General features: G+C 34.3%; 1 protein-coding gene across 1 annotated transcript in view; it reads left to right on the top strand.

The window, feature by feature from the left end:
- The window catches only part of LOC108745808 (odorant receptor 46a-like), a 215418-nt gene that overhangs the window by 162163 nt on the left and 35745 nt on the right, over positions 1-17510 (top strand). The window contains exons 3-4 of the mRNA XM_018482177.1: positions 3607-3714; positions 3790-3942. Coding sequence (XP_018337679.1) covers positions 3607-3714; positions 3790-3942 — 261 coding nt within the window. The remainder of the gene's footprint in view (positions 1-3606; positions 3715-3789; positions 3943-17510) is intronic.

Raw genomic sequence — 17510 nt, 5'->3', positions numbered from 1 at the left:
TCACAATTCAACGATGAGCTATTATGTGTAGTCTATTTAATATAATAACCGAATGGTTTCTAATGTAGTTGACTGTATTATTTGGATAATTAGATACATTGTTCTCAATTTGTTTTATAAATTCTATTATAGTATTTCTTTGTTATCTTCAAGTCAAAGGCAGTATACCTAGTTATAATAAACATTGGACATCATGTGGAACTTCAACATCACTTAAATTGACAAACTATTTCTCATGTACTCTGTCTAACGGATTAACAGTATCAAATTTGTTAGGAAAAATAGGCATATTTTTTTGAAAATCAGTTAATTTATCATTATTTTCATTAACGGAGATCCAATAATTAAGCCGTGTATCATTTATTAATTGGAATATCACAGTGCTATTATTTTGAATCTTATAAGAGTATTTAATTGGCTGAATTGGGTGAATTAATAAATAAGTTCTTTTTCTTAATAAGTCTATTGATTTTTTCGTCTATCTTATATTGCTTTTTGAACCACATAATATTAGAAGTTTTTTCTTGATGAATAAAAAACGCATTTTGGATGGTTAATGGTAAAATATTAGCAATATTCTTAGATGTATTGTAAATATTTGATCTAATTTGATTTAAAAAATTATACAAATCTCTGAGTTCCAGTTTTAAGATTATTACGTCACTGCGTGTCTCGTAACGAATTTAGATATTTTCGCGTTATGGATTATTGTGTTAGGATGCAACGGTTCTCGTTACTATCCTACCGCTGTCACCAATTAATTGTTGTGTTACGAATTCTCATGTTGAGAATAACTAATAGCCGTGGATTGAATACTTTGGCGTTATATTGTGCATCCCATCGCTGCCGAGCGCGGAATGGGGAGAGAGAAAGAGACGGTCCGGCGTGGCGCGCGAGCAGGATATAGGATTGACGGAGTGGTTATTAAAGTAGGGGAGGTATGATCAGAGTGAGAGCGAGTTTCAGCGGCAAACCATGATACTGCTAGTACTAGCGTATCGCTAGATGAATCCCTTATGATAATTGATCTACTATAATTGATTTAGGATTTTAAATTAGTAGTTACTGTCCTCCTGAAAAGGACGTCGGCATAGTTCTTTATAAATGTGAGACATTGTGAATTATTTGATTGAATAATTTAGAAAGTGAACTTTTAATTCTGTCATTATCTAGTAGTAGTAGTTCAATGAGAAATTGTAATAGCAACAAAAATCAAATTGATTAGTGTTCATTTAGCAAGAAAATTGATTATGGATCCGAGCAATTCAAACCATTTCATCAGATCATATCCTTTAAGGAGAAGGATTTAGCAAAACAGAATATAACGTCATATTAAAGTTTGAATTACTGAACTGATATGCTGATTATATTAAAATTAACGCAAATCTCTTGGTTGGCCATTCTATCGAAAATGTTTTGTTTACATTACCGACGCAGTTGGTTGAATAATTGCATAAAAAAAAACAGAATTGGAAATAAATTGCAGAAGAACAGATAGTAACGAAGGGAAAAATTGAGCAACTCCTACGAGTGCGGTCAATTCTGAGAAAGGACAAACTAAGCAGCTCCTATAAGCGCGGTTAGTTTAGCAGAAGGAGAAGGGCTGAACAGCTCCTACAAGCGCGGTCAATCCGAGGGGTATAGAAGGTGGTTCGATTGGCTTACGCGATGCGCGTATCGGCATGACAAACTCATACTATGCTTGATAAGTTTTCTGCTGGAATATCCGCAATTAATTAATAGAAATGCCTTAAATAGACGATGTGAGATTAAATAATAAAAAAAAATAATAATTCAGCGCGAAATGAAAAGACAAAAACGAGAAAGTAAAATTATATTTCTATGGAGAATAGGACGTAACAAGATCCTTTTCACAAAATTCTGTTGAATGCTATCAAGCTGTTTGTTATAAATACTTAAGATTGAAAAAACTAATATTGTATTTTAAATATCTATTTAAATGTTAGAAATCGACGTCGAATAGGTATCTCAGCTTCTATTCGAACCAACTCGTCACAAAAAAGATGTAGTGTATGGTATGGTGGAATTTTTGTACTTTTCCATCTGTAATATTACCAAAACAATTTCGAAGATACCATAAGCATTCTTTTAGATAATAACTATTCACTTGCTTTTATTTTTTCTGTAATTAGACAAAGGTTTAATTCTACTGCTATTCCCACCTTAATACAAGGTTACTTAATAAAAATCAAAAATATTTCTTTATTCAGTTTATAAAATCCATCACTGAAAGCTTTATATATAGCTTTTGATAAACATCTTAAGACAGCTTTCACCATGCTTAACAACCTAAAGAAAATTATACACAAAGAAAGGACCGTTTAAATCATTTCTCAAAACAGGGTGTAGTCTATAAAATTGAATGCTCAGATTGTAAAGCTAGTTATATTGGTTAGATAAAAAAAAGATTACAAATTAAAATAAATTATTATCAATCTGATATTAACAAGAGAACAGGATCTCTATCAGTAATTTCTGATCATCCAGTTTTAATCATGAATTTAAATAGGAAGAAGTCGAAATTTTGGACAATGAGCCTTATTATTAAAAGAATTATTTTTGAAATAATTTACATTAAAAAGCAAAACTAAGAGTTGAATAGATAGACAGATACCGATCCGCTGTCTGACATATATGTACCTCTCTTACAATCCTTTTTTACATCATTGAATTCCTCTTCCTAGTATCCTTCCTATGTCATTTCTATTACCACTTCCCTTGTTAGATGGCAGAATCCATTTCAGCTATCAAATGTTCTAGCATTACAACTCAGAGTTTGACAGGTTTCAGACCCGTTTGATATTGCTATATTTTATAATTACTTTTAGTACTCAATTTTTTTCAATTAATGGACAATCTAAGTTAATTAGCAGGTATTTATTATTTGTTTTTTATTGTAATTTTTAATAATTGACATCCAATTTCTTCAATGTAAAATATAGTCGTATAATGACAATTATTTTTTGGTACCATTAAGTACAGTATAATGTTAATAGTGGAAGATAATTATTATGTTTATACTTGCAGAAAGAACATGAAGCATGTATGCATCTTTATTACATTAATTTCACTGTATCAATCCACTGTAAATTTGAGAAAAAGCTCAAGCTATATCCTCATACAAGTATGTAATTTCTGCAATCGACTAACAACAATTTCCGATGTAAGCTGCTTGAATCTAAGCCGTATCTTGCCACAATTATTCTTTCTAACATATGAGTACAACATGCGCTTTCTATATTTTAATGATTGAATAGAAAAATATCTTATTACATTTTTAAATTTATGCAGTTACATTTTTAAATTTATTTTTTATCATTGAAGAGGATCCGATAGAGGTCAAAACGTCTACGAATTTAGATTGTTTATAATAATATTGTTACTCACACATCATTCTGAGTGGTCCTTAGTCCTATATTATATTGTTTAAAGTAAAATACTTTATTATGTAGTTATTAAATTTTTGCACAATTTCTAAAAATTTAGAAACAAAATCTGCTTGCAAGTATTTTATTTCGTGTACTACGATATCATATTACATAAATATGTGTTGATATAATATTAATCATAAAATATTCGCAATAGTTTGTGGACTTCAATTTATCCAACGCATTGGCGTTTCTGTCATTCGCTGCAGTAAAACTGATTCAAACATTTACATACGCATGGTATGGCACTATTCTCATAAATGCGGTAAGTTATAATAATCTGATAATAATGATTATATACTATAATTCAAAGTTAATTATTTTGGATTTATGTGTTTAGGGAGATGACTTTCGTAAAGGAATATACTTTGCCGAATGGCCTAATTCTGATCTCGATCATCATATGAGAACAAACATTATCTTGATGATGATGCAAAGACCTATGACTATAAACACATTTTTTTCTCCAGTCGATGTAATCATGTTTACGAATGTAAGTATTTTAATTATAATCGATTGAATAAATCTGAACGAGTGCTTATGACTCTCAAATCATTTTCACTTTTATCGCACTAATTTAAAACAACAAATTTAGTAAAGCTTTATGTTGTAGTTTTATAGAAATAGAAGAGTTACAATTATTGAGAAATAGGCCAAAAATTTGTATTCAAAACTCTTCAATAAAAAAACTAAAATTATTTTAAAATAGAATCTATGTATTACAGCATTTTTTGGATTAAAAACAAATAACAATTAAAACATTTTAATTGCTATTACATCAATTACATCAATTAAAAATTAAGTAATTATGCAATAATAGGAACCGATTTTACAGATGTTAATGACCTTGATATTTCTAAAGATATTCTTCTGAATGACCTAGAAAAAACCGTGGTTAGTTGTTCTTTAAATAATTATTAATAAAATAGATTGAATGAATCAAACGTGATTTCCTGACATAAAAAGGTCCCATTTGGCGTCCTGATATTTGACTATTTAAAGTTATATTTTTCGCATTGCTTTTACAATCTTGTACTTCCACTGCGTTCCGAGTTGTGTATATAACGCATGAATTGCATTATTATTACAGCACTTCGAAATCGTTCCATTTAATCAATACGCATAAAATGCTTTAGTTATTCTAAACGATTTCCTGCGCAATACAAGTTATAAAAATAATAAGACTTGAAAATATTATACTTTTAATATAATATGTTATACTGTCTGACATTGATTTTGTTTTTGACTTGCGAAGTACCCATTAGTGAAGAATATAAAAAAAGCCATGAGCCAAGCTGTTCAGATGTACAAAAAACTTTTTATTTGCGTATAAATGTAACAAAATGAATAAAATAAATGTTTCGACCCTTTAATTCGAGTCCTTATCAATATAAAATATAAATAGAAATTACATAAGTAACGCAAATTCCAAGATGATGATTCCCGACAATTTAGCTCGTTCTTCTTTATCCAAATGCCAAATTAACTATGTAATAAATAGCCAAATAATTATCAAAAATATTAACTTATACAATAATAATATAAAAACTTACATAAAGTAAAACCAAAGTCATATATATTGCGTCAATAAGTAGAATCGCTCATCAGATTGTCAGATTTGCTATGTAGTAATTCAAAAGAAATCCGAAAAACAAAAAATTAGAAAATTATTAAAATCATTTATCTGAATTTTAATTTTATCTTACATGTAAGCGTTTCTCGCGACTCGACGTAAAGGTCTTGTGGTGTCGAGATGAAATGAGAGTTAAAATAATAAAGTCATGTAATTATTGAAATAAAAATAAAAATAAGAACAAAAGGGGGAAGACAACGTCACAATTTCGTAAACAAATTTATATATAATGGAATTAAAGAATATCATTCTGTAAATTCAAACTCTGTTTCTGTTGCTTTATATGGATCATTTCCGAAATCATTCTTTTATTAAACACCCTTTCTTCGTCTAATCTTGACATTTTTCCAATCAAAATCATGCTGATGACTAATTCTGTGTTCTGTTATTACGGAATGCTCTGTAGTATTCCAATTTATGTGATTTCTATGTTTCTTTATGCGTGTCTTCAAACATCTACCTGTTTGACCCACATATGATGCTTCACGATCTTGACAATCAATTTTATATACAACGTCTGTGTGAGATAGGTTGGGACGAACGTCTTTATGACCCCTGATGAACTTCCCTGAAGATTATTAATTTCTTTATGTACCATGTGTATTAAGAAGTCTTTTTAAAAAAATTTTTTGATTTTTTCTGATAAAAGTTGTATAAAGGGGATTGTAAAAAAACCTGTGACTAATTTTATCTTTATTATTGTCCATTGTCTTATTTTTTAGGTTATACTGGTCATTTCATTGTTTAAATTTTTTTAACAACCTATTTTTAATTTTGGAGAATATGAGTTTTAATATCTATTGTTTAAAAGAATTTTAATTACTAATTCGAAATTCTCTTAATAGTAAGTACAAAGTGAGTGGGACAAAGAAATCAATTAAATCAACGATTGTTCTTATTTTTTGGCATAAAGGAAGTCGATTGCGAAGTACCATTTCCGAAATACTTTTTGACGCTGAAAACAATGCTACCCTCAGAATTTGCTTATCACGACATATTTCCAAAAAATTGGGATAACATAAGCGAAAAATGATGATTATGTTTATATGAGGATTGTTCGTCCGTGCAAAAATAAAGATTGGAATTTTTCCGTTTTTCTCTAGATGGGTTATTACGGACATTTCGGATTGTTTCCAAATCGAGCGGAAAGTATTTCTCGAGCTGTCGAAATGTCGATTCCAATCAGAATGAATTAATGAGAACCAATCAGCGATAATGTGCCAATAGTTTCTTCTACCATACACTAATAAAAATATGGCAGAGCATGTTTTTATTGTCTTCTACAGTCAATAAAATATGTTATGCTCTATTTTATCATTTAAATTATTGCAGCATCCAATCTTTTTTTCTGTGTAAAAGTGGTAAGCTTTTTGAGGTTATATGAAATTGTTTTTCTCGTGGTACTTTAGAAAAATTTATTTGAAATAAATAATAAATTATAACGGCAATATAATGAGTATGTAACTATATCGGTGTAATGTATTACAAAATTGCGTTTACAGCGCATTAAAATGCAACTATTGTTGTTAACGTTGGCTGGTAAAATATTTTACTTTATTTTGCTGATAAAAATGTATTACAAGTACTAGTTACATACTAGATTGTATAAATATACCTTAACATGTGCTAAGGTATCATCATGCCGATGGAAATGAACACTTTATTGAGTTTAGTTATATTTGCTGTATCATTATTGGTCGTTATTAATCCATTTCCCGTGTCCTTCTCTTTTTGCTTACGTTTCCAATCTAAAGAAATAGGCGGAAAGCTCATTCCGCTCGTAAACCATAATAGCAAAAACGCATGAATGGAATCACAGTCGGAAACTCGCCAGTCGGAATGTCGCGTTTCTAATCGGAATAATTACACAGTTTAGCTACTGCACTTCAAAAATCAGTAAAATTAGGCTTGTTCAACGCATTTTTATATGAAATGAATAAATCTTGTAAAAAAAGTGTCGCTCTGCTCCGCGAGCCGAGATATTAACTGTTAAAGTTGACAGATACTCAGGTTTATAAATCTGTCACATTAATGGCGTCGTATACAGCACCAATTATTGCGGAAAGTTTTCCAAAAGGATTCTGCAATATGCCATATCAAATGTTTTAATAGAAATGTTTCTAAAATCTATCATAAATTATCACAATAAATTGAAAAACATTTAAACAGAACAAAAAATCATGATGTTAAAATGATGATAAAATCAATGTTTACTAAAAATCATTTTTTTAATCAATTACGATTCAATTTAACGTCATTTTAATGTTATTGTGACTTGTTCTACTTTAATTGCGAAAAATTTTCGTATATGAATAATGATATTGTGCGAAAACTGCAAGTGTGATTTTTTAATAGCGATTATATATAGGTTGCTTCTGATACATACACATCAGTAAGTTGAGTCGCCTATCTGCCTATCAGAGGCATGCTTTATTAGTAATGCAGAATAAGATTAGATCGCAAATCCGGCGGGGAATAAGACAAGAGAAATTGAATTTTACATTTTAATATAATGTAAAATTCAATAATATGATATGTATTAAATAATACAAATAATATCTGACTTAATCTAACATAAATAAAATTTAATAAATATTTAATAGTATATAATTATAAGTTAAAGAGCGCATCGCGCCCTCATTACTTGCAAATGACCATGAGTTACTGCATCCGGCTGTTTTGCCGGAAATGAAGCGTTTGAACGGGGTGCAGTGCTGCATTATCTTATCTCCCTCAAACAGTGCCTGAATTAGAGGAACTACTTCTTAACAGACGTACGTATTGTCCTGTCGCCGTTAAATTGTATGTGCCACCTCCTGATCTGGTCTTGTACTGTCGAGACACATAGACTGTAAAATGCGATACGTCTATCATATGTCCCGGTTTGACCTCCATTGATATCAGTAGGGATGGCACGGACCCTACCGGTTTGGCAGGTTGCAACTTTGGTCCATTCTCTGTTTTCATGGCCAATTTTTAGGATCATAGCGATGGTGTCAAGATGGTCGGCACGTACGTTTTTCCGCGGAAGCGGATATAGCAATATCGGCTATATTATGGAGGCGGTTATACGTGTCGCGCTTAGATTGCAACAATTGTTGTAACTTACCCCACCAGACATAAAAACTATTTAATTTATAATACTGTGGTATACTAAAAAATATTTTTATTTGATGTTTTTTTTTAAAGGTCATCATGCCGCGAAAATATAAAAAAAAACTGACAGGGGAGGTATGATGTAATGGAGCGAGCTGCTCAACTTGTAATTGACAATCCTAATTCAAAACAATGTTTCGTGAGGCAAATATCAGAAGAACATTATTTGACTTTGTTTCGGTTCATTGTAAAAAAAAGAAAAACTCCAATACCCCGAACTGTCTTGTAGATCATGTAAGTTGTCCGTCAAATATTTTCGGAGGAACAAGGACAGTAAACCGCTACAATGGCAACATGTTTGGTCTTTCATCAAACGAAGTTTAGAAGCTTGCTTATGAATCTGCCGTGCTTTTTAATTTAATACTCCGAACTATTGGAAGAAAAATATATCTACCAGCTCAGATTGTTTCTCAGCTTTTATGAAACTGTTACGTCCAGTGGACTCCCACGACTCTTTTCTTTCGTGCAGATCTGGAATTCGTTGAAATAAAAAAAAACAGCTGCGAGTAATGCACAAGTGGAGCGTTATAGTGCAGAAGACTAAAAATTTTTTCTTTTCCCACACTAAAAACTAAACAAAGAATCCAGTATCTCCGCGTAAATGTCGCTCCGAGAGAAACTAAAAATCGGTACGCGTGCACAAGCGGTGGGACCAAAAAGACACCGAGTTTGGGCATCTAGGACACTGCGGCTAAATTAATAAATATAAGGTGTAGTAAAAAGAAATCTATTATTTTTCCAATAGATGGCTCTAGTAATCTGTATCTCGCGTTGTATAAGTGCGATCGAGTTACGCCAAATAGCGTTAGAAAGATAAGATTTCGTACTAAAAAAACTTCTGAGACAGTTTTGTGATTGCTTGAGTCAGTATTGTTTGAGCGCGTGTCAAAGATGGACACCAACAAAGAGAAAATACGCCATATTTTACAGTTTTTCTTCGATAAAGGCGAAAACGCAAGCCAGGCGGCTGAAAATGTGAATAGTGTTTATGGTCCTGATACTGTAACAGTCAATATCGCGCAATTTTGGTTTCGTCGATTCCGTTCCGGTAATTTTGATGTCAAAGATGCACCACGCTCTGGAAGGCCAATTGAAAATGTCGATAAAATAATGGAAATCGTCGAGTCCGACCGTCATGTAAGCACTGTTTCGATTGCCCAGGAGCTAAACATTGCACAAAAAACCGTTTGGAACCATTTAAATAAGGCTGGATACAAAAAGAAGCTCGATGTATGAGTGCCACACAAGTTAACGCAAAAAAACCTCATGGACCGAATTTCCATCTGCGAATCGCTGCTGAATCGCAACAAAATCGACCCATTTCTGAAGCGAATGGTTACTGGTGATGAAAAGTGGGTCACTTACGACAACGTCAAGCGAAAACGGTCGTGGTCGAATCGCGATGAGCCGGCGCAAACGGTGGCCAAGCCAGGATTGACGATCAGGAAGGTTTTGCTGTGTGTTTGGTGGGATTGGCAGGGAATCATCTACTATGAGCTGCTCCCCTACGGCCAAACTCTTAATTCGGACCTGTACTGTCAACAATTGGACCGTCTGAAAGAAGCAATCGCCCAGAAGCGGCCAGCTTTGGCCAATAGGAGAGGAATTGTGTTCCATCAAGACAACGCCAGGCCACACATATCGATAGTGACTCGCCAGAAGCTCCGGGAGCTTGGTTGGGAGGTTCTTAAGCATCCACCTTATAGTCCGTACCTGGCACCAAGTGATTATCACCTGTTCCTATCTATGGCGAATGATTTTGCTGGTTAAAAATTCGCCTCAAGAGAAGCTTGTGAAAATCGACTGTCCCAGTTTTTTGCCAATAGGGACGAGGGTTTCTATGAGAGAGGCATAATGAAATTACCTTCAAAATGGCAACAAGTTATCGAACAAAACGATGCATATTTGACCTAAATCGGATCATTCTAACTATGCTAAATAAAGCCTTCAATTTAATGCAAAAATAATAGATTTCTTTTTACTGTACCTTATATGTCATTGGAAGCGTAAGACAGGCGCCAAGATACTTTTTAACAGTCAAGTCGCGGACGATTCTCACGAGTCCGCGATCATAAAATCTAAGAAGAGGCATACAACGTTTAGGGGTAGATTCTGGGTGGTCTCGTAGTGACGAGGTACATGCGCCTTCTTGACGCACTGCACATACGTTTTCCCATAAATTTTAAGAACACTTTTCCACACTACAGACTCGGGTCAACATCCTTTCCTCCCCCAAGACACCATATTCGATCCGCCACATTTAATTTTGCTAAACTGACTCCAGATTTGTGATCAGCGACCAAAAAACCCTTAGGTATACAAAGTTTCAGAAAATTTGATTCAAACGAATAATTCGTGCATCAAAGGATTAAATTTAAACATGAACGAGTTTGGTATATTTACGGCTTTTAAAAATTGTTTTGCTAAAGGAAAAAAAGCAAGATGATTTAGTGATGTCAGCAGAGAAAAAGGAAATGATTACGATCTCTATAACTATAAGTGCTGTTGGAAATGTTATTCTGCCGATGTTCATCTTCCCAAGGAAGAATTTTAAAGATTAGTTCATTTGAACCACTTATTAATTTTTATGTCAAGAAGTGTCTGGCATTCTTGAAGTTCGATATATATCTTTTGCAAGAATTATTGAAATAATTGAATATATTTCTTGTAAATTGTTCCATTGTTCTGAGTAGTTTCAAGCAGGCTGCAGAAGCACAGCTTGTGCTAAGTGAAAAGAGTGACATGAACATCCTAATACATAAAGATCTGGAATAATAGCTTTGAATCGAGCTTTCACCCCACTTATTACTGAATCCCATCATTACTGAAGCGTTGTCTGTACCTAAGCTAATCAAATTTTTTATTGGTTATTTTATTTATATTCAAAATGTTTAAGAGTTTTGTTTTTGATGTTTAATAGATTCTGCATTACATTTTTCAAGCTCTATGAGGTGTAAAAATTTGTCTTGCACTTTACATTTGTCTTCATCAAAAGCCTGACAACAACAAGAGACTTTTTTGTTCCCATGTCGGTAATTTCGTCGATAATAAAAGAAAATAAATAACTCTTCATTATTTCCATCATCTTTCGCCCATATTTCTTCATAAAAATTTCTTTTAAAATTTTAATGGATTTTGTCTTGCCATATCTAACATCCTCGATATTTCTGCAATTTGGACACATTTTTAATTAATTTAGGAAGCATGAAATAAACCATTAGATTTATTGCTAAATTATGTTCTGTTATAAATGCTATCATTTTCAATTTAGACTCCTTTATCATTAATTATTGGCTTTTTTTAATTAAGAAATTACTTTTTTCAACAGAAGGAGTTAATTATTGCATTTTTCATTTATTTTGTGTATTTCATTATTTTGGTAATGTTTAAAAAGTGTACATCCTCTTTGCAAACTCTTATTATAATACAAAATATGCAATAAGATAGGCCTCTTTTACATTCTAATTTCAAATTTTTTAAACATTGGAATTCTTTAAGCCATTCGGCTTTAAACTTTTGTTTATAATTCTTTTTAAATATTTTTATAGGAGGTCCACTACTTGAAATACTTGAAAAATCACTAATAACCTCTTGTACTTTCGAACTATCAGTTTGTTCTGTTTCTGCTACTTTTTGTTTATGTTCTATTATTTTACAACTGTCAGAAGTGTCATGTCTTTTTTTTCTGGGCAAAGTAAGAGTCAGCACACAGTTTCATTTTTAAAAAATAGTCATCTAATTAAAAGAATAAAACACAAATAAAGAAAAATAAAATCGAACAAAGCATATAATAAAAATAAAAAATACATAAAAAATAAATAACAAGTTTCAGCTACCGGATTGAGCCCTCTTCAAACAAACATATTAGAAAAAAGAGAAAACCGTAATACGAAGTGATAAACGCAAATATTCGCACATTTATTGTATTCACAATTCGGGTGAGTCTTGATGTATAACTCGACAATATTCACGTACGATTAAACAGTCGCAAGTGTATCATATCTCTTGGAAAAGTTCTAGTTGATAAAAAGATAAAAAGACTTCTTACGAAAAAATAAACGCAAAAAGATTAACATAACAGAATTCTAATACGAAATAAAAATTCACCAAAAACATATGTAAATTGTTCAAACAAGTGTGTCCATGCAACTATAAAAAAAGGCTATTATAATATATTATATAAAGATAAGTGAAACGCAGACGTAAAAGCCGGACATTGTCGTTTAATGTGTACGCTCGCTGATACGGATTACCACGGACTGAGAGAAGAGATGGACCGTCGGTATCGCAAAGTCAAACTCTATTTATAATAGGTATATATGTCTTACGAAGATCTTCCGTGTCGGTTTGTAAATTCAAGCTGTTTTTCTGCTTTTTAATATTGAGCATCTCGGAAATTAAGCGTTTCTTATAGCAAGGCTCTTCATCTAGAATTTTGACCTTGTCCCATTGGAAATCATACTGTAGCCTGTGCTGCGTTATGCACACTGAGCGGACAATGGATAATCCACTGACCTTTATTTTTGACACTGTTAATCACGCATAAAAAAATTAATTAAAAATAGACACTTGGTACCTAAAGATTTGATTGATAATGCCTGTACGAACGAATCTGCTTCTTGGCTTACGGTATCATTTATTTCTTTTCACACAGAAAAGTTTAAGCGATTTAATAAAAACGACATCAAGGTTTCTTTTCATAGTTCTAATAAAATAGGTAAATATATCAAAGTACAGAAGGATATTTGTCCCCATAAATCTAAGAGCAATGTAGTCTATAAGATATCGTGCAATAATTGTGATGCGTCGTACATTGGACAGACGGACAGACAATTAAAAACCAGAATTACTGAACATCGTTATCATATTAGACATAACACTTCTGTCCGCTCACTTTTCCAAGAGATATGATACACTTGCGACTGTTTAATGATACGTGAATATTGTCGAGTTCTACATCAAGACTCACCCGAATTGTGAATACAATAAATATGCGAACATTTGCGTTTATCACTTTGTATTACGGTTTTCTCTTTTTTCTGATATGTTTGTCTGAAGAGGGCTCAATCCGGTAACCGAAATTTGTTATTTATTTTTTATCTTTTATTTTTTATGTATTTTTTATTTTTATTATATACTTTCTTTGATTTTATTTTTCTTTATTTGTATTTTACTCTTTTAATTGGGTGACTATTTTTTAAAAATAAAATGTGCTGACTCTTACTTTGCCCTTTATTCATTGTTATTTATTTTGTATAAGAAGAGTCCTTCAATTTGTTAAATGTTTCTTTTCTGGAACATGCTGTACGTGTTTCCTCAGTAAAAGCTGTAGTACTTGAACTTGAAGTCAAAGGTTGACTTATTGTAAAAAAGCTGCCAAAAAACTTGCGTATTGTTTGAGAATTAGAATAATTTGAATAAAAGTACTAATCTTTTAATAGTCACTTTGTTCATACTTTGTAGTAAATAGCTTTCTGTTATCTGTCAGTTCTGTCGTTTATAAGTTAGAACTTTTAACGATATTCTAAAAGTTTGTATACTTTCATGACTTTTAAGAATGACTTCAGTACTTTAAACTGCTCACTGAGCGCTTAGTAATCTCTTGTATCTATTTGGTCTGTATTTTCAGATCTGGAACGGAATATCCTAATCAGATGCAAAAACTCGTTAAGCATTCAGCGAGTAATTGTAGTACTAAATGCATTCATTGAATAATCATGTCTAACGTTATCTCACATTGCAATGGTTTACCGCCGAAGAGATGTCATGCTTATGTACATTATGTAAATGTACTAAAAAAAAGGAAAATATATTATTGTATAAAAAAAACATTAGAATGTACTAGAAAAATACAATTGTACTAGTTCCGGCAATATTGGCGGGGAGGGGAATGCAGAAGACACTGGCATAAGCAAGGTTCCACAGGAGTGGTTTTAAAACCGATCTTTGTGGAATCCCGTATCTCAATTGGCGACTCGCCGTCCGCCCAAGCTGATCCGTAAATTGGATTGACCTACCTCGGAAATAGTCCCTGAAGACCTGGGACGGACCGTCATAGGGAGGAATGATTTCCTCCCTGAGAAATAGAGTCTCAATTATGAAATTTAAAAATACGGGATCCACGGTCTTCGTTACAGGGAGCATCAGTGCTTGAGTTTGTCAAGCACCTGAGGTTTAGAGGTAAGATCGGACCGGGAAGATCAAATCTTTCGGCTGCCTCTCCGATCACCTCTCAGAGGATGGAGTTGAAACGCATTGACGATATGAAACAATAATCAACCGTTATCGCCACTCCGCCCCCATCCACAGCGGATTCCGCGAGGGAACGTACCCGGAGAATTGCATCCATTATTAAACGTTACCAGCAGAACCCATATTGACCTTTATTAAGATTAGGACCAACCCGGGTCAGGGCTTCTTAAAAAGTATTGCATACAAAAACTAGATAAATGCTACAGTATGTGTAATGCATACTACAGCATTTCCCTAATTTGTATGGGATACTTTTCGAGATTAAGGGCTCAGGTGCGATCCGAGAAGCGATCACCCTTTCAGACAGCTTCCCGACATCGTCGAGCAAACAAATCGGCCTATAAACTGACGGCAAGTTCACCAGCTTCCCCACTTTCCGTAAGAGAACCAAGTTAGCCTTCTTTTACCGGGAGGGGAAGCGTCTTAATACAACCCGTGAATATGGTTTGAAAGCTGGGCCGACCTCTTCCATCGAGAGGGATCTTACCGGATACCTCGGCCTAGGGACTTTAGATGCTTCCCCGAACCTTTTCGCAGCCGCCTATATCTCGGCGACAAATACCCCTAACTCCTCGGTCTATCCATCGGGTGGACCACCGTAGAAAAAAATGATCTCCTCCCTGGAAATAGAGTATCAACCCTGGTTAGAAATATAGAGTTCAAGGTCTCCACAAGAGGCACCGAGTGCCTAAGTGTAAGTTTGTTTCAAGTATTATCTTATACGGGCATTCCTATGGATTCCACTTGATCTTGGAGGAGCACGATTCTGGCTTTAGATCTCTTAATGGCTGCTCGCAATAGATTGCGGGCCGGGCGAAGTGCTTCTAGCTCTATGGCTTCACCTGCAGCATCGCCCGTTCGGCGCACACGCTGCAGACGCCATCTAGCCTGGATGGAGGAATGTCTTAACTCGTTGAGTTCCTCCGTTCATAGGTATGCCACCTTTAAGGTGTGCTATCTAACTGTTGATATGATCGCGTCGCAGGCGCGGCGTATATCGCGCCAAGGCGCTCCGTTTCCTTGTCTATGGAGGACAGAGATTCATGTCGCTCTCAGGTCTCCATGTGGAAATGAGCCAATAGAAGATTGAACTTACGTAGAGCCCAGTGCCTGGACTCCTTCGCCTCCCTCCGGGGTGTATCTCTCTGGAGGGCCATCTCTATGGAGACCAAACTTGATCATAAGATGATCAGAGATGATCCCCGTGTCAAATCTCCACTCACATCACCGGCGGTCGCCGGGGAAGCCCAGGTGAGATCCACAATGAATTCCTCCTGAGAGCGGACGCAGATGCTCCTCAACCCAGTATTGATCAAAATCAGGCCGAGCCCAAGAGTTCAGTCTTCAAGGTTTCGTCTCAGGGATTCAATTTCCTGGACCTCCAGATTATGGACCAGACGTTGATCCAAATCCCCGGCCACGATAATGGGACAGGGAGCAGTCCTCGGACAAATTTCTTCGAGGCAGGCCTCATACTTAGCCAAGCCGAGTTGAGGCGGGAGATAAACAATCATAGTTAGGCTCCATTCAATGACCACGTAAATCTTTGCGCTCTCTAATGCAGCACTGAGGAAATCGCTGCAAGCCAGTCGAGTCCACCATCCAATATAGGTGGTTTTCAGAGACGCGATATGGCTCTGCGACCACGCCAACCAGGCAATCACGCTCCGCCAGGTTGTGCAGGAACATGTCCTGTGCTCAGCGGGCGTGATTGAAAGGGTAAATCCGGACCTAGCAGTTTTACTCAAAATGATGCAGATGTACAGCCTGGACCTACACAGCTGGGCTAACACATATTGATGCAGGTTATAGACCTATAAACTTCATCAGAATTTAATCCTTTTTCTAACCATCGCGGCAAGAAGCTATTAGCAGGCGAAGACAACGGAAGTCAGCAATACTAACGATTATATAAGAAAATAGAGCCGTAAAAAAGAAACAATTAAAAAAAGCTACTACAGTAGAAAGAAAAATAGCTAAGCAATGAAGGAAACTGTATCTCCCAAAAATCGCAAGTCCCGAAAATGAAAACATTAAACAAAATTGGACCAGTCGCTAAACAAAGCGGAGGCTGGACTTTCAGAATACTTCTTTTGACGAGAAAAATGATTGCTTTTGCACAGTTGCTCGAAAAATACAATACAAAAGAAGAATGGGTACAGTGCTCTAAGCACTGCAAGCAGTGAGTCCATTGCATTGGTAAAGATCCTTACTTTGTATGCATTAATTGTCATCAATCGGATATTCAGAGAAATAAAAATAAGTGTTACAACCTTTCCCAATAAGTGTTGCAACCGAAGACGAGATGCGTTGCAACACATGTAAATCTTTACAAAAAACGTATAATAACAATAAAAAAACTAATACGTATTTTAAATTTATCATCTTTATTTTTCTAGTCGCAAGACGTCGTGCAGACTAATCACCATACTTATATTTTTGTTTTACTATAAAAAATAAAATTATAAAATATGTAAATATAAAAAGTGTTTGCTCAATCTTTCCTACAAAATATCAATTTATTATGTTATTATTTTTCTCCATCGCAAATTACGAACAAAATAAATTGTTAATAAACAATGCAAAAAAAATCAAATATATAAGACAAATTATACATGATATAAGGTGCCGGAATGCTTCGGATTAGCCCAGTGTTACTAATACCAAAAAAAAAAAACAATCTAGTAATGAACCTATTGTATTAATACGGATATCAACTTTAAACTTTCTTTTGTCCGTCACTATATGTATATACAGGGTGATCTAAAAAAACCCAGATGTCCCTGAAAACGTATTCCTGACCCAATTCTAGACGATTTTTCCTTTATGTAACTTTATATGAAGCTTAGTTTTCTAATTACAAGGAAAAATAGTTAGTGTCTCATGGACCACGTAGAGAAGATGGATAGGAGCAGTTCTTATGGTTAGACGCGGGCGCTTTACGTGCGGAGCGCACACTAACCGGATGCATTCACACATTTATAAAAACACATTCCTTCTTGCTCTTCCCCTCTACCGCT

The sequence above is a fragment of the Trachymyrmex septentrionalis genome, unplaced genomic scaffold, assembly GCF_001594115.1.
Source record: "Trachymyrmex septentrionalis isolate Tsep2-gDNA-1 unplaced genomic scaffold, Tsep1.0 scaffold149, whole genome shotgun sequence".
Taxonomy (NCBI): domain Eukaryota; kingdom Metazoa; phylum Arthropoda; class Insecta; order Hymenoptera; family Formicidae; genus Trachymyrmex; species Trachymyrmex septentrionalis.
This window is presented reverse-complemented; position numbering and strand designations above follow the sequence as displayed.